Source organism: Sus scrofa, chromosome 1 (genome assembly GCF_000003025.6).
Source record: "Sus scrofa isolate TJ Tabasco breed Duroc chromosome 1, Sscrofa11.1, whole genome shotgun sequence".
In the NCBI taxonomy this organism is placed as follows: domain Eukaryota; kingdom Metazoa; phylum Chordata; class Mammalia; order Artiodactyla; family Suidae; genus Sus; species Sus scrofa.
The window spans coordinates 206,811,361-206,834,588 of NC_010443.5; the positions used below are offsets into that span (position 1 = coordinate 206,811,361).

The window sequence follows — 23,228 nt, forward strand, 5'->3', positions numbered from 1 at the left end:
TGAGCATTTTATTTTCATAATAAACAAAATGTAAAATATGTTCAGAAAGCAGTAGGGTGCTCTGAAAGTATATATAATGATGCATTGATAAATATAAACTTTCATCCCCAAATTCCACAAACACCTTATGAAAGAAATTTTTAATATCTGTGAAGATTAAGGCTTCAGAATTCCTATATTAATATATGTGCAACTGTAATTTTGTAATAAATACATGCAGAAATGTTTTATGACAATGGTGATACACATCGGTTGTTGTTCCACTATCCAAATTCATGTTATAGCATTTGCTGTCTCTTCCAAATCCCAAAGTAGCTGGATTTGTTAGGGTTATGTTTTTCATTCTTTAAATGAACATAATTTTATTATAATAGGATACTATTTATGCAAAAAAATGAGACAGATTAAAATGTTAATTTTATAATCTAAGAAATAAAAATCCCAGTATTCGGAAAAAAAAAGTTATTAAAATATAAAGTGCTATCTCCCCCTGCCATCAGTAAGCTAAGCATTTAACAATTTATCTTGAAACCTAACTAAATAAGATGATTTGGGGCAAAGATACAAAACTGCCATCAAAACCATTCTAATGCTAACTCCAAAGCTCTGCCTAGAATAGGGGAGTTACTTTGAGGTCTTGGTAGTTCCTTCCTATGTTGAGAACAGGTAAAAATTATAATTCTATACTCAATTCATTAGAACATAATAGAAATGGCATAAATAATAACAGCAAAGACTTTATAAGCATCCTTTCTTTTAATCTTCATACAAGCCTAGAGAGAGAAGCTATCATTATCTTAATTTTTACATATGAGAAAACTGAAGCATTCTTGAAGAGGCTTAGTTGAACCAGGATCACATAGTTATTAGCAAGAGATGAAGCCAGGATGTGAATTAGCCTACTCCAGAGCACCTACACCCAGTCACTGTGAATGTGCTATTGAGTTGGACTGCCTGTGTTCAAACTTGCTTCAGCACCTGATAAGCCGTACAACTGACGATAACAACAGTACCAAAAAATAATATATAACCATAGGGGTGTTGTAAGTATTAAATAAATTAACATATCCAAGGATGTGAGAATGTTGGTTCACACATGTAAAATACTGGACAAATGTTAGCTAGTCTTCCCTCTCCTCCTCTGTATCAACCCTCTGCCTTGAAAAACTATGCATAGCCATAATCCGAGTCCTGTTTTATGTTCACAGACTAGGTCTTTACCTGGAAGATACTTTCCCTTGGTCACAAAGGGAATTCAGTAAGAAAATATGGGATGATACAGGACAAAAAGAAAAGTGATGGCCACAGTGGTTTACAAGGAGCCAGCAGTCCCAGCTCTTTGCCTTACTAACTGGATGATGCTGCATGAATTACTCAACATTTCTGAATCTCATAAATAATAATTTTATCACCAAAAAGTTATCCGGTTGAATACATGGATGTATTTTGAAAACTGTAAAGAATTGCAGAAACAAAATTGTCATCATTTAGGAGGAAAAAGCCAACTCATAGCTTAACCTTGATTGCATAAAGGTGATCAGCATCCAGTTTCTGCTCACACAGTTCTCCCTGTCCAGAATTTCTTATTCAACCTTATCATTCCTTTGAAATCAAGCTCAAATACAAATTCTCAAGAAGAGCCTAGCTACTGCAGTCCAAATAAATCAAACTTTTCAAACTCTATGAAATTCGTCATCTTATTGCTTTATGTGAGTCTGTCCTGACTCACCAACTAGATTAAAAATTACATCAAATCAGTGACTCTTGATTATGCCTTTTTGTATTCAATCCATTTGCAGATACAACTATCTTTCTTGCATAAAATATGGGAAGAGAAAGACCTCTAAAAGATTTTAGAACTCTTCAAAAAGGAAAAAATTCTCTGACTGATTCAACGAACTTTTGTCAGTCATTTAGTAATGAGTTAGGCACAATGTGGGTTCTAAGGATAGAAGGATAATTAAACACAATACCTGACTTCCGGGTATTAGCAAAATCAAGTGTATATAGGCCAGCAGGCCATAATCTTGATCTAGTTCTAGATGTATAGGTCTGGTCTGAATGAGGAGCAGTGATTTGTTTTTGTTTTTTGTCTTTTTGCCATTTCTTGGGCCGCTACCGCGGCACATGGAGGTTCCCAGGCTAGGGGTCTAATTGGAGCTGTATCTGCCAGCCTATGCCAGAACCACAGCAACGCGGGATCCAAGCCGCATCTGCAACCTACACCACAGCTCACAGCAACACCGGATCCTTAACCCACTGAGCAAGGACAGGGGATCGAACCTGCAACCTCAAGGTTCCTAGTCGGATTCGTTAACCACTGAGCCACGACAGGAACTCCAGGAGCAGTGATTTGATGTATTCCTGGAAGGTATTAAGTTGATAATCGGGACCTGGTCCTTTTTATCTCTTTTCCTAAATTGTTAAGAATCACTAAAGGAGAAGTTGACCAATGCTCTCATGATTTGTGAAAACAAAGGACAGTCCCTGGAAACTTACAAGGAGTTGAAGTGGGAATGGGATAGGCTGATAACTTGAAAATGAATTTATAACACCAACTTCATTTAAAAAAACCATCAAATAAATAATTGGAAAGATATATCTCAATTCTCCTATATGATTCCAAAATAATATATGATTTTTAAAAGTTGGAATTTAGCATTTAATAAATGTCAACGCATTGCCATTCTATGCTTAATTGTTATATTATTTCACATATATGATCCTTTTCAAAAAATACAGTGTTCTCACAATTTATAGAAAAAAAAGCAAGCACAATTTCTTACTATGCTCTATATGATGTACTCCATGTGCATCTCAGAGGTTCTAAATTCATCAATAATTGTCTGCTTCTCAAACTGATCTTTAGAGCTCTCTTCACATTTCCTTTTAAAGACTTCTGCTCCTCTTGTCCTTAAACTGATGTCCAACTGCCATCATGCCAATTCGAGGGTCACTGAATTAAATGCATCAATGACAACAGTGACAAAGCCGTTAACAATGCTGAGAAACACATGTGTACCCCTGGATCGTTATTATGTTGCCATGAACTTGATAGGAAACAGGAAATCTTCAAAGGGAAAACTAACATCAAATAGAGTTGACAAGACAGCCAGCAGTTTAACTCAGCCTCCATCTCCTTACTCAGTTCAGTTTGGGTTCAGCAGCTACAGTTCAGGGTTCAGGGCTATTCTCGGGTGGGTTGACATTCCCACCACTAGATTCTTAAACTGCTTTATTTCTTTTAAAAAAATGTACTGTTCTACATTGCTACTAATGTTGTAGGAGCTCTTTATCAGAGCATAAAATTTCTAGAATACCCTATATCCTTCTTATGATATATTTTCTATGGTAAAGAAAAATAAATCCATTTTTTTCTTAGAGATATGGAATGTCAACACATAAGGATTATTCACTGAAGAATTATGATTTCTACTAAACTAAACCATTATATCTTAAGCACTCTCTTCTCTTGAGCTTAGACCTTAAAAGAACAGTTCTTTTATTCTTTATACTATTTTTAAGGCCTACAGATAGTCAACTAGAATATTCCTCACCATCACTATTATTTCTTATTTATTGTACTCCAATAGTATGCTAGGTGCTGAATAAGATATAAACTAAGACACAATCTCTGATCTCAGGTGAACATTTCAGATACAACCACATAGTAGAAGTTTCTTCTTTTCCTATTTTCCTTCCCTTAAGAAAGGGGTTGGCAAAACCATAGAAAAAACATTTTCAACTCCAACTTGACATAAAAAATGATCTTAATGACAAAGAAATTCTGAACCCACAGAGACTAAGGACCAATCACAGCCAAACCTGGGCTTTTTCATAACTGAACTTCCAAACAGACCAGTAAACTTTAAGTTGGGCCATATAATTTATAGTGGAATTTTTAGCAAACTATTCCTTATGTCCCAGATTTTGAGCTAATATCTGGGAATAGCACAACCTCCTATTCCCACAGCACTTAAGAGTCTAATGTGGTAACTCAATTAATAATCAATGACAATATGGTATGATTAATGTTATAATAGTAAAAAGGGTGTTTGGAGAGAAACTTGGGATTTAAAACTTGGAGAAAAATCAAACAGGCACAAGGTAGAAAATAATATTCCAAACAAAGGAATCAGCACACATCAAGGTCTGTGAGAGAGACAACCCGGTACTAATTTTTATTAAGGTAAAAAACAAAATAATTTAAGTTAAAAAAAAAAAAACAAAAACGACAATTAACAGATCGATAACCCTACAAATGCTATAACTGATAACTCTACTGACTTTGCAATTTGTGCTGATCGGTGAATTGGCTTTTTAATACGATATTTGTATATTTTGTTTCTAGATGACTAATTAAAAGAGAGGCTTTCAGGCTACTGCTTATTGTCTAGGATGTCTTTCAAACTATACATTATAGATCTTTTCAATAAATCAACAGGCAATTTGAATAAATTTTCACAATTTTCTATTCTTAATACTGGATCTGAAACACTAAATATATCAAAATGTTGGTATAAGAACTTTGATCCAATGAATGGAACTTAGGGTTCTGTTGAAGATCATCTGAAATAAACTTTCATATCTGTTCTTCTTTTTGGATTCCTTACTACCACTGTATTTCAACATCAGTGTTTTTATGCCTCCTATTTATTCAGTGATACACCATGGGTGCAAAATTAAGTAAGAATAAGAGCAAAAACAAGTTAAACTCTAAAAGTGGTTAAAATTACAATGGTGTACAAAAGTGCTCAGCTAAGTAATAAATAAACTGAGTGTTGAATCAGGAGTACTACCTGTGATTTCCACTGTCTAACAAACTAACTTTCCATGCATTCAGGGGCTATCAATATTCCATCACAAAGGTGGAAATGTTTAAATACTCATTTTATTAATCCAGAAAACAGGAACTGAAATGAATGCCAATATCATCATTAATGACCTGAACCCTCTGAAAAACCTGCCAGATGTTGTGAGGTGACACTGAAGTAACACAAACCCATGAGAAGACACATTTCAGGAGGTTACTGAGTAGAACAGAAGGTTGCGACAATGAATAAAATTTTTAAAAAAAATGTGTTTAGTACTAAAAGGCACCCTAGAGATCATCTGGTCAAATCTCCTCCCTTTACAACCACGGAAACTCCCAGAGAGGTTATGCACCCAGGACCATACAGCCAGCATGGTAGAGCTAGGATTAAGTCCTTACTTCAGTCTTGACTCCCTCCATCCACTGTTTCTACTGCACTAAATTAAAAGCAACTCCTATGTATCTCAAAAATCATAGGTCAATGTTTTGAAGTAATAAAGCTACAGAAGCAATGAGTATGAGCTGTGATGAGGAAGACAGTGAGGAAAGTTAGTGAAATGTTTGATAGATTAGACAATTTCTACATCTTTGTTGGTTCCCAAATTCAGTCTGCAAGGTAGGCTTCATGGAAAGGGCTCTCCCTTTATTCCCAATAAGGAAATTCTGTGAATGTCCCTACCAAGAAGGAACTTGAAGCACTTCTCTTTCCTTGTAACTTCCCTTCAGTCACTGAAAAAAACAGAAATGACCGTTAACTGACTTGGAACTTAACTAGATAAGATTCTGAGATCTACAGGTAGATCAAAGACTGTGGATAGAAAGGTCATGCTTCAGTGTGGTACTCTGAAGAGTCTTTACTAAGTTTATGAAAGTCAAATATAAGGTGTAGTTGCAAAACACAGGCTAACATATGCTAACACACGATTTTATTTCTGCAAAGCTTAACTATACGCTTTACCCAAAATACATATATCACTATTCTCCCCAGAACAAATGATACCAAGTTACATAGTTAATGAAAAAATAGCCATGAATAATGAAGATCTGGGAGTTCCCACTGTGGTGCAATGGAAACGAATCTGACTAGGAACCATGAGGTTGCGGGTTCAATCCCTGGCCTCACTCAGTGAGTTAAGGATCTGGCATTGCTGTGAGCTGTGTGTAGGTCGCAGACGCGGCTGCACCTGGCGTTGCTGTGGCTGTGGCACAGGCCAGCATCTGTAGCTCCGACTGGACCCATAGCCTGGGAACCTCTATGTGCCATGGGTACAGCCATAAAAGGACAAAAAAAGACCAAAAAAAAAAAATCAAGATCTTATAACAGCTGTTCCTAAAAAAGTTTATGCATAAAGTAAGATAAAAATATTTGTTGGAAGAAACAAAGACAAGTCTTAGTTTTAGGCTTTCAAGTAACCATGAAGCAAGTAAAAATGAATTTATAAAGTACAGAAGCTGTCACAACATTATTCATTCTTTTTTTTTTTTGCCTTGAGTATATAATCTATATTTTATGACACATTCAAATAACTACAGATTTAACAGATCACTGTTCATGGGTGTCTTCTTGATATAACAGGGATCTTCAAATTTCGTTTTTTCTTTTTACCCAGTCACTCATGGCATATGGAAGTTTCCAGGCTAGGGGTCAAATTGGAGCTGGAGCTGCAGGCCTATGCCACAGCCACAGCAATGCTGGGCCCAAGCCAAATCTGCAACCTATAACAGAGCTTGCAATAACACCAGATCATTAACTCACTGAGTGAGGCCAGGGATCAAACCCGCACCATCACAGGGACAATGCTGGGTTCTTAACCTGCTGAACCACAACAGGAACTCCTCAAGCTTTTTTTAAGGCAGAATTCTGTGATTAAATGAAATCTTATTCAGAAATTTAATTTCTGAATAAGATTAAAGTTACCCTGATTAGAAGAGGGATGGGACTGAGAAGTCTGTTCTCTGGCTTCCCCGTTCTCACCCTGAGGTACCCATATGAGAGAGGGATAAATAAGACTGACTTATTCAATCCTTGTTTCTAATAAATGATAGCCCTCCCCATATCAAGCTTTCTTAGTCCTGAAATAGTGACCCACGTAAACTCTTTGCATATTGACAAGAAAGCATTACTACACACCTGATTCCTTTTATTAGTGCCATTAAAAGAAGAAACAATGTGGTTATAAATTCTGAATTACTTTAATAGCCTTACTTTGAATTTCTTCGTTTTTTTACCTGCTTTAGGAAAGCCATTTAGTTTATTTTAAAAAATTGGAAGATTTTATGTTCAAATAAATATGGATAAGGAAATATAAGTACATAAACCAAGATACTAAAAAAAAGATTACTCCATTTACATGTGTCCCTAGAAGTGAAGTGGGTCCCTTGAAGACAGCATATAAATGGGTCTTATTTTTGTAAAGGAATCCAAATTGGAAAGGAAGAAGTAAAACTATCCCTATATGCAGATGACATGATACTATACCTAGAGAATCCTAAAGACTCTACCAGAAAACTGTTAGAGCTCATCCATGAATTTGGCAAAGTCTCAGGATACAAAACTAATACACATAAGTCAACAGCATTTCTATACACTAAGAATGAAAGAGCAGAAAAAGAAATTAGGGAAGCAATCCCGTTTACCATCACAACCAAAAGAATAAAATACCTAGGAGTAAACCTACCTAAAGAGACAAAAGATCTATACTCTGAAAACTATAAGACACTGATGAAAGAAATCAAAGATGACACAAATAGATGGAAAGATATACCATGCTCTTGGATTGGAAGAGTTAATATTATCAAAATGACTATACAACCTAAAGCAATATACAGATTCAATGCAAACCCTATCAAATTACCAAGGACATTTTTCATAGAACTTGAACAAAATAGTTTAAACTTTGTTTGGAAACACAAAAGACCCAGCCAGAATAGCCAAAGACATCCTGAAAAAGAAAAATGGAGCTGGACAAATCAGGCTCCCAGACTTCAGACTATACTACAAAGCTACAATCATCAAAACTGCATGGTACTGGCACAAAGACAGAAATATACATTAGTGGAACAGGATAGAAAGCCCAGAATTAAACCCACACACCTACAGCCAACTCATCTATGATAAAGGAGGCAAGAACATACACTGGAGAAAGGACAGCTTGTTCAATAAGTGGTTCTGGGAAAACTGGACAGCCACATGGAAAAGAATGAAAATAGAACACCCCTAACACCATACACAAAAATAAACTCCAAATGGATTAAAGACCTAGAAAGAAGACCAGACACTATAAAACTCTAAGAGGAAAACATAAGCCAAACACTCCCTGACATAAACCACAGCAACATCTTCTCAGATCCACCTCTTAGAGTATTGACAATAAAAACAAAAATAAACAAATGGGATCTAATCAAACTTCAAAGTTTCTGCACAGCAAAGGAAACCCTAAACAAAACGAAAAGCAACCCACAGAATGGGAGAAAATCTTTGCAAGTGATTCAACTGACAAGGGATTAATCTCCAATATTTATAAACATCTTCTGCAGATCCATACCAAAAAAACCAAAAAAATCCCATCAAAAAATGGGCAGATGATCTAAACAGACAGTTCTCCAAAGAAGACATACAGATGGCCAAAACTCACATGAAAAGATGTTCAACATCACTCATTAGTAGAGAAAGGCACATCAAAACCACGATGAGGTACCACCTTACACCAGCCAGAATGGCCATCATCCAAAAGTCTACAAACTATAAGTGCTGGAGAGGGTGTGGAGAAAAAGGAACCCTAGTACACTGTTGGTGGAATTGTAAATTGGTGCAACCACATGGAGATTCCTCAGAAAACTAAACATAGAACTACCATTTGATCCAGCAATCCCACTCCTGGGCATCTATCCAGAGGGAACCATGACTTGCAAAGACACATGTACTCCAATGGTCATTGCAGCACTCTTTTCAGTAGCCAAGATATGGAAACAACCTAAATGTCCATCGACAGAGGAGTGGATCAAGAAGCTGTTGTACATATACACAATGGAATATTACTCAGCCATTAAAAGGAACAAGATACCAGCATTTTTAGAAACATGGATGGACCTAGAAATTATCATGCTAAGTGAAGTCAGTCATACAATGAGACACTAACATCAAATGCTTTCACTGACATGTAGAATTTGAAAAAAAGACAGACATGGAGTTCCCGTCGTGGCGCAGTGGTTAACGAATCCAACTAGGAACCATGAGGTTGCAGGTTCAGTCCCTGCCCTTGCTCAGTGGGTTGGGGATCCGGCATTGCCGTGAGCTGTGGTGTAGGTTGCAGACATGGCTCAGATGCCACGTTGCTGTGGCTGTGGTGTAGGCCGGCGGCTACAGCTCTGATTCGACCCCTAGCCTGGGAACCTCCATATGCCGCGAGAGTGGCCCAAGAAATACCAAAAAGATGAAAAAGAAAAAGAAAAAAAGGCAGACTGAACTTCTTTGCAGAACAGATGCTGACTCACAGACATTGAAAAACTTATGGTCTCCAGAGGAGACAGTTTGGGGGGTGAGGGGATGTGCTTGGGCTGTGGGGTGGAAATCCTGTGAAACTGGATTGTTGTGATCATTATACAACCACAAGTGTGATAAATTCATTTGAGTAAAAAAAAAAAAAAGATTACTCCATAGCAAAATATAACAATACCCCCAAATAATTAATATCTATTTCCATATAGAATATTTACATAGGTATATGTATGTATCTATATTCAAAACTCCTTCCTGGGCCTTTTTTTCTTTTCTCCATAAAAAAATGTTATACTATCAAAAAAAGCCAAAAACAGTTAGGGAATACATAATTATAACCATAAGAATCTAATAGCCAATATATTAATATTTTTTAAGTTAAGTCATAAGCTACCAGGAAGAATAACAAAATTCTGTACAAAACAATCACTTCATAATGATAAAATTAGATATAATCTATACCATATAAAATCTATACAATTTTTTCAACAAAGTTTATATTTTCAGTTAGAACCGATGAGAAATAAGACGATGGAGACGAGAAATATAAAGCTGTAACCTTACCTGCCCCCTTACACTCTGGAAGGGTATCTTTCCAATAGGTGTCAGACAAACATTGAGAACAAAAGGATATCCAAAATAATAAGCTGAATTCAGATGCCATCAAAGTTTGCCCTAAGCCAAAGTTCTGGGAAACTAAGACAGCTATTTCTTCCTAATTTCTCAGCTAACACAGAATCATAAGAACAAACGCAATATATCCAAACTTCAAACCGGTATAACATGGAAGGATATACACTTTCAATTCTCTGTGTAAAATACAACTTCAAAAGGAAAGAGGAAGGTCCTTTTGTTCTAGGTAAAAGGCCTTCACCAGAGACCTACTGAATTTGTCACTCTCCATACACAGTCGTTTTTTACTGAAGGAAAAAAACATTAGTTTTGCACAGAAAACTATGAAACTTTTATTAAAGTTTAAATGTCCTTGTCTCTTAATAGCCTAAAGGCACACTCAACATAAACTTGGTTATTCTTAATGTTTCTCTACTATTTCATAACCTAGAATCCATTTTCTAAGAAAAATGTCTATTTCCATCTTTAATTAGAGCATGGGCTCTGCACACACAGACGGGGGTTCCATTCTTGGATACCATAGAGCATGATCTTGGGCAAATTACTTATCCTCTCTGGGACTGAGTTTCCTTATCTGCAATATGGGGAAATCACACATCTCTCATAAGACTGATATGAAGATTAAATTAAATAATAAATGGAACAGATATAGATGCAACATGACTCTAAAGAATCTGACAATTAGAAAATGTTACTGATATTATTTATGGATTACTAACTGCAACTCAACTTTGAATGAGTTGCCCAGCTTTCTCTTTCAAGACATGCACACTGTATCATCAAGACAACTATTCACCCATCTGTTCCTCACAATCACCTTATGCGTTAACTCTTAATTCAACTGGAACAAAAGTTTCCTTGTCCACACTGGTTCACAGTGAGTGCCTGAACTGTTCAATGAGTCTGACTAGTAGAAAAAGATGTGCCCTGACCACCCACTTTGTTGGATTTAATGTCTTGGGTGGGTGTGGGAGATTTCATTTTAAAGAAATCATTTAGCTCTCTCCTGAGTATTCGGTTTGGCGTAAATCATGCATTTTCAAGCAAAAGTTTCTTCCAAAATTACTATGAGAATTATGGCTCTTTATGTTTGCTATTCAGCTACCCACCTTAATTTTTGGTACTTCTTTCTGTTTAATGTCTACTTTTTAAATATTGATAAAAAAAAAACTCAGAGCATATAGAGTGAGCTTTAGCTCTCTAAAATACAATACAATTGGAACTACTATAAATATGTAGCTCTAATATTTATGATATCAGTGACAACTGTATTGAAAATTTCAAAGTATTAGAGCCATCTAATTATTAAGACTTGTACTTCCCCTGCAGGTGTTAATACATCAGTCTAATAAGCTTTTTTACTGTGAAAAAACATACTTATATTAAAATATTAAAAACTATTTAATGAGGTTCGTTTCCTTCCAAAAGTAAACTGAGGTTACTCCTGAGCCAGCTTGAGGCAAGGGAAGTTTCAAACATAACGTTTTTAAAACTAGCCATTATTTCCCGTGTTGAAAAAAACTGCAATTTTATTTCCTAACAGCAAATGAAACTGTCAGGAAAATTTAGGTGTAATAAAATTGGGTGGTTAAACCAACATACTAGACTTGAAATAAAACTGAATTAAAGGAATTAAAATTAATTCTTATGTCAGTCAACCTTTTAAAAATACCATTCAAAACTTACTGTTTTTACAAACAGAACTTCCTTGTTCTTGATAAAGTACAAAGTCAACCATCTCCTTAATGGACACTAATGGTGCTGCCGTTGAAATTGTGCATCGAACAATATTTTGCATAAAAAATGTGTTGCTCCTGGCAACTTTTCTGCTTAAACAAAAAGTTGTCAAGCAGGGTGACTTTAGTGGTACAGAGTTTTAAAATGGTGGATTCCGTCCAAGGTTAGCTAATAACGGCTGACATGCCCTGGAATCTTGAGGCCTAAATCAACATTGTTTTCACAGCTGTAATTAAGCCACCTAATCAGAAGCACATTTTGACGGGACAGTTTCTGGAAGCCAGACATTACAATTTCTTATGCCTGGAGCGCAGTGGCTCATGAGAGGTCCTCGTTTAATTTCAGGTTAAAAAGAAGGGGGGTGGGCAGTAAAATAAAAGGACTTTTTTTTTTAAGCAACATACACTGTTGAAATGAAGCAGGCCTACGTGTTCATGCCTTGACCAGCCTTGCATCCCACCCTCCTCTGGCTCTCTGCTGAGTCCCCGAACTCTCAAGTGGCAGCTGCACACAGTGAGATGAAGGGTCTCTGCCAAGATCAACAGATGAGCTGGTCTACACTGACTCTCTGTGTGTTCTGATTGTAAATTGTGCTGGTGATGATTAGAGAACTCTAACACAGGATGTCGACTCTTAAAACTGTCCAGAGAAAATAATTTTTTTAAGCTCAGGAAAAAAAATTTTTTTAACTTTTTTTGTGGCTTGGTGCATAGTGTTGTGTCTATAACTTTCATATGATTCAAATGAATTCACCCAAATTAAGCAACTCTGTTATTAAAAAAAGAAAAAAAGAAGGCCATGGCTTGGCTCATAGCAAGGGCCTTCATCTGGGGTTGTTTATATAACAATGCTGCAGAGTGTGGTTCTCCACCAGCATACCAGTCATGTGTTTCTATCACTTGCCAACTGAAGCTATTCCTAAAACGATGAAAATCTAGGATGTGATATTCACATCTTATCAAGTAACCCTATAGATGTCTTTAAAACAGCTAAATTGCCACCTGAGATAGTTTCTGCAGGGTTGTTGCATTCGGTAACATTTAAACTTTCAACCCCAGAGGCCATTGTAAAACTATCAATATGAAGGCACTAGGCACTGGAGTCTGATTACATTTAGTTCTGCATTTTAATTACATATGGATTCTATTAACTAAACCTTTTGCCTTATAGGCAACATTTTAATCAAATTACTATAATTTTCAAATATGTTACAATAGTTTGACGAGTTAAAAGTTCACATTCCTAAGATATTAAATATCAAAAAAACTTTGCATAAAAAAAGGAAATACTCCTTAAAAATACGCTAATACATTTTCAGATTACTTTGGGGACTTTTTGACTGCCTAGTTACAAGTTATTATGAGATTTATACAAATGGTATACATTTGTAAATGGGTTATTGGTGTTGCATATAACCAAATTCAAAATATAATTATGTTGTTATAAATTCAAAAACGCACACTTGTCTTATTGTTGGACAGTGAAGCAAGAACAAAACAAAGCACAGTTAGGATCTAAGTACTAAAAATCAGTATTTGTAACTCCAGTCAAAGAATTTTTGAGCTGAGAGGGAATTTGGATTTCATCTATTTGAAATCCTTCATTTTACAGCCAGGAAAAACCAAGACCAAGGAGCATGTGTGATTTATTTGCCAAAACTTTGTGTTGAGTTGATAACAGAGGTTGTTCTAGAATCCAAGTTTCCTCTGACTCTCCATCATGCTACTTTCTAGTACAGTACACAAATTGCCATTCTAGCTGCCTATTCCATACCACCCAAGAACTTAAAGAAATGTTTTGTCATGTGGCAAAATACACATGACATAAAAAATTTATCATTTTAACAATTTTAACATGTACAATTCAGTGGCATCAAGTACATTTACAATAATGTACAACCATTACCACCATCTTCACTCTAGAACTTTTCCATCACCCCAAAAGTAAATTCCATACCAACTAAATAGTCATTCTCTGCTCCCTCCTCCCTCCTGCCCCAGGCAACCACTAATCTGCTTTCTGCCTCTATGGAGACAGAATATGCTAATTCTGGACATTTTATATAAATGGAATCATATAATATTTGGCCTTTTATGCCTGGCTTCTTTAATTCAGCAAAATATTTTCAAAGTACATCCATGTGTAACATATATGAATACTTTATTCCTTTTTATATTCCTTCTACTATTCTATTGTCTGGATACACCAGATTCGTTTATTCATTCATCAAGTGATAGACGTTTGGTTTGTTTCTATCTTTTGGCTATTGTAAATTGTGCTACTAAGTTCATTTGCTATTTTCCCTTATTTAAAAATTTTTTTTCATGGCATTCCTTGTAGGTGTTAAATGATATCTCATTGTAGTTTTAATTAGCATCTGCCTACCCACTGATGATGTTGAGCATCTTTACATGTGTTTGTTGGTCATTTGAATATCTCCTTTGAAGAAGTATCTATTTAAGTCCTTTGCCCTTTTAAAAATTTTGGTTGTAAAAGTTCGTTACATATTAGATCCTAAAAAGGTATATGAATTATAAATATTTTCTCCCATTTTGGGGAGTACTTTCTAATGCACAAAAGTTTTTAATTTTGATAAGCTTTATTTTTTCTTTTGTTATTAATGCTTTTAGTGTTGAATCTAAGAATCTATTGTCAAGTCCAAGCTCATGCAGATTTATATCTGTTTTTAATGAAGAATTTTAACTCTTACACTCCCCAAAGAAGACATACAGATGGCCAAAAAGCACATGATAAGATGCTCACATTGCTAATTATTAGAGACAAGCACATCAAAATTACAATGAGGTATCACCTCACATCAGTAAGAATGGGCATCTGCAAAAAATCTATGATCAATAAATTTTGGAGAGGGTGTGGGAAAAGGGAACCTTCCTATATTGTTGGTGGGAATATAAACTGGTAAACTGCTGTGGAAAACAGTATAGAGGTTCCTCAAAAAACTAAAAATAGAACTACCATATACTCTAACTATCCCACTCCTGAGCATACATCCAGAAAAAAAATCCAAATTTGAAAAGATACAAATACCCAATGTTCACTGCAGCACTATTTACAATAGCTGAGACATGGAAGCAAACTAAATGCCCATTAAAAGAGGAATGGATAAAGGTGTGGCACATATATACAGTGGAATACTACTCAGTGATGTAAAAGAATGAAACAATGCCATTCACAGCAACTTGGATGGACCCAGAGATTATCACACTAAGTGATGTCAGACAGAGAAAGACAAGTATCATATATCACTTATATGTGGGATTTTAAAAAAATGATACAAATGGACTTATTTACCAAACAGAAAAAGAATGAAAAACTTTGAAAACAAACTTATGGTTATCAAACGGGAAGGGTATGGTGGGGAGAGGATGGAGTGAGGGATTGGCAAATGCATACTTTTACATATGGAATGGATGACCACCAGGGATTGCTGTAGAGCACAGAGAAATCTACTCAGTGTCCTGTGATAACCTATATGGGAATGGGTATGTGTATATGTATGGCTGAAACACTGCTGTACAGCAGAAATTAACATAACACTGCAAATGAATCACACTTCAATAAAACTTTAAAAAGGAATTTTAGCTCTTATTTTTAGATCTTTGATCCAGTTTGAGTTAACTTTTACGTAGTTCAAGAAAATACATTCTTGAAAATAAGCTTTTTATTGACTTACGTAAATTAGACTTCTATTTCTAAAATAAATCTCATATACTCTAATTTTTTGCTAGGCCCAAGCACAGTTTATTTTCATTTGGAATATAACTATTATTGTCAAATATTTACCCACTGCGTGAGTAAAAAGTACTACACTGGTCATTTTATGCCTATGTGGGGTAAAGATACACAGTTAGGGGCACCAAAAAATCTGACAAATTTTAAAATTATTTAAGTGATATGCTGTAAAGAATGTTCTTATTTGTCACAAATAATTTTCAATTTTGGGTTTCTGGGCTTGCTGTCTTTATTTTCTACAATTTAATTTCTATTTGATTACAGTGATCAGAGTGTGAAAAGTTCATTCTTGCTACCCCTTGCTCCACCCTTGTAATAGTTCATCACTGAAGAATAGAATTATATAAATACATATTTATTACATATAAATATATTTTATACTTATATTTATAATATATATCAAATATTAAATGTTTATTATTAAAATATTATACATTTATATAAGATATAATTTGTATATTTATATACTTAAATATATTAATTACATATACAACTATATAAATAAAAAATTTATAATATCATGCCCCTATAGTTATTATCCAGAGATCATTTATTGTGAAAGTACCTCCGTACAAAAACTAAAAGGCTAGAAAGGAGGTATGAGGCCAGTGGAATATACATTATGACCTCTAGGTCCTATTGACCATACAAAAAAAACCTTGAGCTTCTAGGCTATGAAAAACATTTAAAAGTTCAAAAATTTATATCAAGGACCAAGGAAAAGGTATACCTATTGACTGGGCTGTCCCACCTTTTGATAGTTTTGTTTCCCTTATTTAACTCTGTTAATATCCAAAAGCCAGAGCTGGGGCTTATGATAAAAACATGAGAGAATTTAGTGAGGATATTTAGCAGTATTTAGCAAAAGGGTAAAATAAGTGCTGCTATGATATCAAATGTCAGTAAATTTTGAGAATTAAATAGAAAAAATTAAATTTGCAGTTGAGAAGAGTAAATACATAAAGCAAAGGGGGTATATGTTTTCCAGTGCAGTTAGTGGAGATATAAGAGTCTGAGAGATGCTAAGAAAGCTGAAAGTCACAACTTATGGCCATAATGCCCATCCACAGGTCTCCACCATCTCTCACCTTTCTCCACCTGACTCAAGCTGCTCCAGTCACACAGAATGGTTCCATCCCTTCAGCATTCCATACTTTTCCTTGTCAATTCCTACTTAATTTCATCTTATCTACTCAGATCTACTCAGACCACCCCAAGCCAAGGTTAGAGCCCCCAGGTATGTACTCTCATGGCACTCTGTTATTCCATCTTAATGGTCATTCTTTTAATTACTTGTATAACAGTTATAATCTCTGATATACTGGAAGGACCATGATGGCAGAGATTTGTTTTAATCCATTCTGTAGTCTCATAGGAAAACACCAGACAAGCAATTAGAGACATTGTTCTAATCCGATTGGGTTCTAATTAAAAATCTGGGAGTAAGACTTGAAAATCTGTACTTTATACCATTGTACTGCATTGTACACCTGGCTTAACAAATTAAGGCTTAGTTTATGGCTCATTTTTAATAATTATTTTTCTCAAAGGACTAAAAACCTTAATAAAAAAATCATCAGGAAATCAACTGAGATGAAGTGTTTGAAAGTTTAAGAAAGCAACTTACCTTGAGTAAGTTATTTAAATTCTGTCAGTTTCTTTATCTATACAACACTAATATTAACAAATAATACTTCCTCTATCAAGAAAATATAATAAAAATAAATGTAACAAAATTTTATTTGAGAACTTAAGATAAATGGGATCCTTCTTTTAATCTGAACCAAAATACATAAGCCTTTCTGCTTTATTAACGCTAGAATACCACTAAACAAACTATCAAATCTGACATAATCTGAAAAATGATGCAGAGATCTCTCCCCTGCAATACACTAAATGGAATGCTCCTCTGATTTGTAATTTATTATTTTCTCACAAATAAAGTACTAGAAAATTAAAAATGTACTGCTTAAACATACAATGGAAATGAAGCAAATCAATACTGTAGCTCGAAGCACCATAACTCACAGCAAAGTATTTGGGTTTGGCATTCTATGTTTCACAGATTGAAATATCATGTGTTTCTCCATGGTTGTGGGCATGCCAATCTCCAAACACCCACAGGTAATTGGTTCTGACTGCTGTACTGTTCTCTACTGGGCTGTATGGGATTCAAAAGCTCTTTACTCAAAGCTCTTTCTGGTTACTGTTACTCAAGATAAAAGCTCCAGAACAGCCCTCAGTTAATGGGTCAAAACCAACATGCTGAAAATGTTAAAGTCCTGGCAAGTGTACAACTGATGAGAACTCCTACATGAACTCCAGCATTACTATTACATGTTGCTGAAAAAAAAAACATGGAAATGCCACCTAAAGAGGAATAAGGCTTATAATGATGACTATTCATGTCCGAAATATGATGTTTCTTTCTACGCATTGCAACACCATTACATACCAAGTTTTTAAATTAATAATATATATTTTGTTCTTATCTAGTGAAATGGCAAGAAAATTTAGAAATACATACTGACTGTTCTCAGTTCATTTAATAAGCGATAACAACTAACATTAATACTGTATTTAGTATTAAATTAGTATTAATTAATACTATATTTAATATGTGCTAAAAGCGCTGATTTAAGCATTGTTTTAGTTCTTTTGCCTACTCATAAAAAGATTTCCTCATGCTAGCATATATTTCTTAAAGTGTAAGTATAGCTTAGCTGTAGGAAATATATGTTACTATCAGAAAAAATCTACGTGTAGGGAAGCAAACCAATATTTATGAGTATCTACCAATATGCCAGACACTGTGTTTTGTTTAATCCTCACAATACTACAATGTGGGCAATTTCATCTATGTTACAAATATATAAACTGATGCTTAAAGTGTTGTGTGGGTAATAAATACTAATGCCAGAAACACCCCCACATCTGCCTGACTCTAAAGCCATATATTAGGGGTAGGATGTGATGGTAGGTGGACCAAGTACTGGAGGAAAGAGCTAGTTCAACTGAGGACCCATTAACAGAGTTTTGAGAATGGCCAAATAAGAACACCAAGAGCAAAAGTAGTCAGAGGCAGAATCAAATCAGGTTATAAAATAAGAAGCAGGGATTGGATGGTGCAAGAATGGATAGAAAACATATGAAGGTTGGGTCTGGAGTGACTGTTGCAAGCAGTCTTGAGCTCCAGTGTGTACAGGCTGGTTGGGTAGATGAAGTTAATTGAGAAGGAGAATGGAACTAAAGTAACAATATATTTCTATTACACAAAAAACTCATTATATAATTTAATTCATTAAACATATGTACTATCCATAAAGCCTATTCTTCAAACAAAATAAAGCAAAGATTTTGATGGGTCTTCCTCCTCCTTAACAAGGTGTCAAATTGCTATACATTCTTCAAAAGACTCCTACAAATATTTCATCTTCTCATCATCTTCTGACAATGTTAGGCAGAATGAACTCCCTCATCTATGTTCCCACAGACTTTACATATGCTTATTTTTAGTATTTGCTTATGTGACCATTTCCCTTGTTAGAAAAGGAATCCACAAAGGCAAAGATCATATCTTCACCTGTGCCCCTATAAGACAAATAAAATGTAAACAAAAAATCCAAAAATGTCAATAATTATATTAAATGTAAATGGTCTAATTACTCAAAAGCCAGAGATTGTCAAATGGATAAATAAAACAAAAACCAACTATATCTTTTTACAAGAGACTCACTGTAAATGTAATACGTAGGTTAAAAAAAAAGAATGGAAAAAGATATAGAAAAAGATAAATCATGTAAACACTAGTCAAGAGAAAGCTGGGGTGTGAGAAGGTAGTAACTGAAATTACAGTACAGAAATGGACAATATAGAGAACAAGGTCAAAATCAGACTGCTGGAAGCCTATTTTAAGAAGATATTGAGTCATTCCCATCTTAAAATCAAACTCCTGAATACCCTGAATACTGCACTCCTATTTTTCACACTAGACAGATAAACCTTTGAGATAGATATCTAAATATACTTTTTGGGGGGTCAACTCCCACTTATTTCTCCACCCCCTGCTGATAGATATCTAATTATACTTTTTTGGGGGGTCAACTCCCACCTACTTCTCCACCTCCTGCTGAAAGAGGCTTTGCTAAGGTTATGAGGGGCCTCCATGCACTAAATCTAAAGGCCACTTTCAGTGCTCATTTCCCTTGATTTTTAGCAGCATATGACACTATTGATAATATGGGAAATAGGACACTCTTTCACTTCTTGAAATTCTCTATTCTCAAGGGATCATACTTCCCAGGTTTTCCCCTTTTTTTCTTTGACTCTTCTTTCACAGCTTCCTTTGCAACCTTATCTTCCACTCAAAAATTGTATTTTTGAGCTTTTCCAAACTTCACTCTTAGGCCTTTTTCTATTCTTACTCTATCAACTGTACCTATGAGGTCTCAGCCTTGCTAACAGCTTCAAGTCCTACCTGTGTAACAATACCTGAAATTTATATCTCCAGCTTGGCATCTTGCTTGAATTCCATATCAAGGAGTCTTTCTGACATTTCCAGTTGGATGTCTCAATGGCAACTCAAACTTAACATACTCAAAAACAAACTCACAATATCCCCTCCCATTTAATTGTTTCTCTCTCAGCAAATGAAATCATTGATCCATTACAAAGGAAAAAAAAAATAGGAACTGTTTAACACATCCCTACCTCTTGTTCTTCACATTCAATTGTTTCTTCACTACAGCCAAAGCGATCTTTGAAAGTGCAAATCTGAGCATAAAGTTTCTCCTTTAAAGCTTTTTAGTTTTTATAAAACAGAAAACCTTTTAATGCTTTATTACATATACAAAATAGATATACTGGGCCATCCCATTCCTCTGATTTGAATGTGATTGCAAATCCTAGAGCTGACCACCATACTCTGACAATCAGGGAATGGCTGAGAAATTGCAGAGAAGTTGAACCACAAAACTAATGATAATAGTCACCCACTTCTAGACTTCTTACTATATAAGAACAAAATTTTTTTTTTCTTAAATCATGTGAGTCAAGTTTTCATTTATACTTGATTGTACTTCTAATGGATGTAATTCCTAAGCCCACACTCATATCTACCAAACTGTATCACCTCTCATCTATGAAATTAAATGAATAACCTCCCTCAGAGAGTTGAGTTCAAGTTAGAAAATGCATATGTAAATGTCTCGAAAAATAAAAATTATCATACAAAATCATTATTGTTTTAAAAACAGTGATTCTAAACTAAGGGAAAAGACTAGAAAACACACATCCCATAAATACATGTGATTGGGCAGCAGTGTCCTAGGACAAATCAGAATCTCGTGGGGAAATTTTTCACATAACACATGCTCCCTTTTGAGAATCACTGCCAGAGCGAACCTCCTCTTACAAATGAGATGATCCTGCATATCTGTTAGGAAGGTTTAGAAGTGGAGTGTCATTATGACAGTGAGGTATATATTAAGCACACCCCAATTAAGATATTAACAGCTTAATAACTGGTAAAAAAAAAAATGTGAACCCATGGAGAAACAATCCTACCTTACCAAGTTCAGCCTTTTTCAAAATACAAGTGCTTATTTTTGTATGAATAACAGTAACAAATAATCAATAAGAGTATGACTCAAAAAAGTTGACACAACCTAAATATTATAAATGCAATATTAACCAATGGGATCAGAGAGGTAGCAGGAAGAAATGTAAACACACCTCAGAGAAAGACTAAAATGTATTCCAAATGCTTATTCAAATCTTTATCAAGATTTCCTCTTCATTTTAATTTCTCTTATTTGAGGTCAAGTTTACTACTTTCTCATTAAGAAATTAACAAAGTAATCTTAAAAAGTGAACTAAACCGAATTCACATTTCAGGTCCCAAATAACTAGTTTGTTCATTTATTAGATTAAATACTACTATTTCACATTCAATAACCATTTGTTGAGCACCTCTTCTGGGCCAGACTGTCCTTGGCACTAAAGTGCCTTTATAGCAATGAAGAAAATACTCAATTTCTTTTCTTTATGGAACTTATATTCTATGAGAGTAAGGAGTAAACAGACAATGAGCATATTTATTAATAAAATACAATATATGTAAATTGATAAATGCTATAGTGAAAAAAACTAAGCAAGTAAGGTAGAAGATATATAGGCAACGTGGGGTAAGAATGAGACAAAATTTGGGTTAATGGTTGCAATTTTAAATTCTATTGTCAAAGAGCTTTCACTGGGATACTGACACCTGAGCTAAGGCCCAGAGGAGGTGAGGAAGCAAACCTCAGGTGGGCATTTATCTGCTTTAATGTTATTATACCATTTGAAATTGGTCAACAGCTGAATGGCAAAATAACACTGTTTTTCTTTACAAAATCCATGATCCATTCTAACTAAACCAAAAAAGGAAAAGAGCCTTTAATTATTGGTAACCCTCTGAATCTCACCATTGATAAATCTGGCTTTTGAGAAAAAAAAAAATTTAAATGTGTATTTTATTCTTTCACATCACAAATATATTCATTTTTTTGATACTCTCCAAACACATATTTCAAATGTAGAAAATTTTGTTTAGTCTTAAATGAGCCCAAATTTCATCATGGGCTAAAATTTTAAGACATAAAATGACTGCTGAAACTGAATTTTAATCGTATAGATGAATCACAACATGCATCTTTAGCTAGGCATGTATTATGGATAAGTCTAGTTTTCTACAGAGAATAATCACATGTTCTAATTACCATTTTGGTTATACGCATAATTAATAATATTCTGTCTTAATGGGACACACTGAATCTTCAGACAGTTGCAAGCTTTAACTATGCATACTGCCAAATCCAACTGTCAGCTGCCCTGCCAAACACAAAGGAATCTTGATGTAGTGTTTTAGCACTGATAACAATATGCATATCTTTATACATGGTACAATACAAAAATTAATTGCTTTTCTTCCTTCAACATTTTCTCCACACTTAATAATTTTATGTTGCTTGATTGATCATTTACCCTAAATTATATATTGGTGAGTGATCTTATAAACATTATGAATATAAATGTGACCCAAAATTCAAAGAAGAAAATATACTGTAGGACTTACTGATGGTAAACTTTCATTTTCACGTAAACAAGCTGTGTGAAGTTCTGATTTCAAGGTTGCAATGTGACTTCGATGAGATGTCATTTCCTTTTCTAACGTAGCAATTCTAGTGCTTGCAAGTTGGTAGACATCCATGAAACTTTTAATCATAGCCTTAAGAAATAAAAATAATGTCACATACAATTCAAATAAAGCTGTCCCCAAAGGAGAATTTCCATAATTTGAAAGCAAAATCATTAAAATTTTAAAATAAACAACTTTTCATCTTCCTTTAAAATAATAAAGCTAAACCCCACATTTTACACTGAGAACAGTGACTATTTTAAGAAAGTTTGGGAGAAATAATTGAGACTTCTTTTCCAGAGTATTTATTTAAATAAGATGTACTTTGATCCATTGTGCTTAAAATTTAGAATGCAGTTTTTAAATATAGCACACTTATTTTCTTTGTAAAGTTAAATTTAAGTTGTAATTTGACCTAAATTTCAATCTTAAGACACATAACAGATAGATATATAAGTAAGATATTTCAAAATAAGATTAGTAAAATTTTCAATCCACATAAAAAACGAATGTTTTGAACAAAAGAAGCTGAAATAATTTTGTGATTTTTAAGAGTAAATAATGTGATTCCCATATTGTAAGAAAAGTATAATTATTTTCATTCATTTGTATAATAG

General features: G+C 34.5%; 1 protein-coding gene across 1 annotated transcript in view; it reads right to left on the minus strand.

Annotated features, from left to right (window-relative positions):
* CCDC171 (coiled-coil domain containing 171) overlaps window positions 1-23,228 on the minus strand; it is a 354,732-nt gene that overhangs the window by 23,038 nt on the left and 308,466 nt on the right. The window contains exon 26 of the mRNA XM_021063474.1: window positions 22,549-22,701. Within this exon, the coding sequence (XP_020919133.1) occupies window positions 22,549-22,701 (153 nt within the window). The remainder of the gene's footprint in view (window positions 1-22,548; window positions 22,702-23,228) is intronic.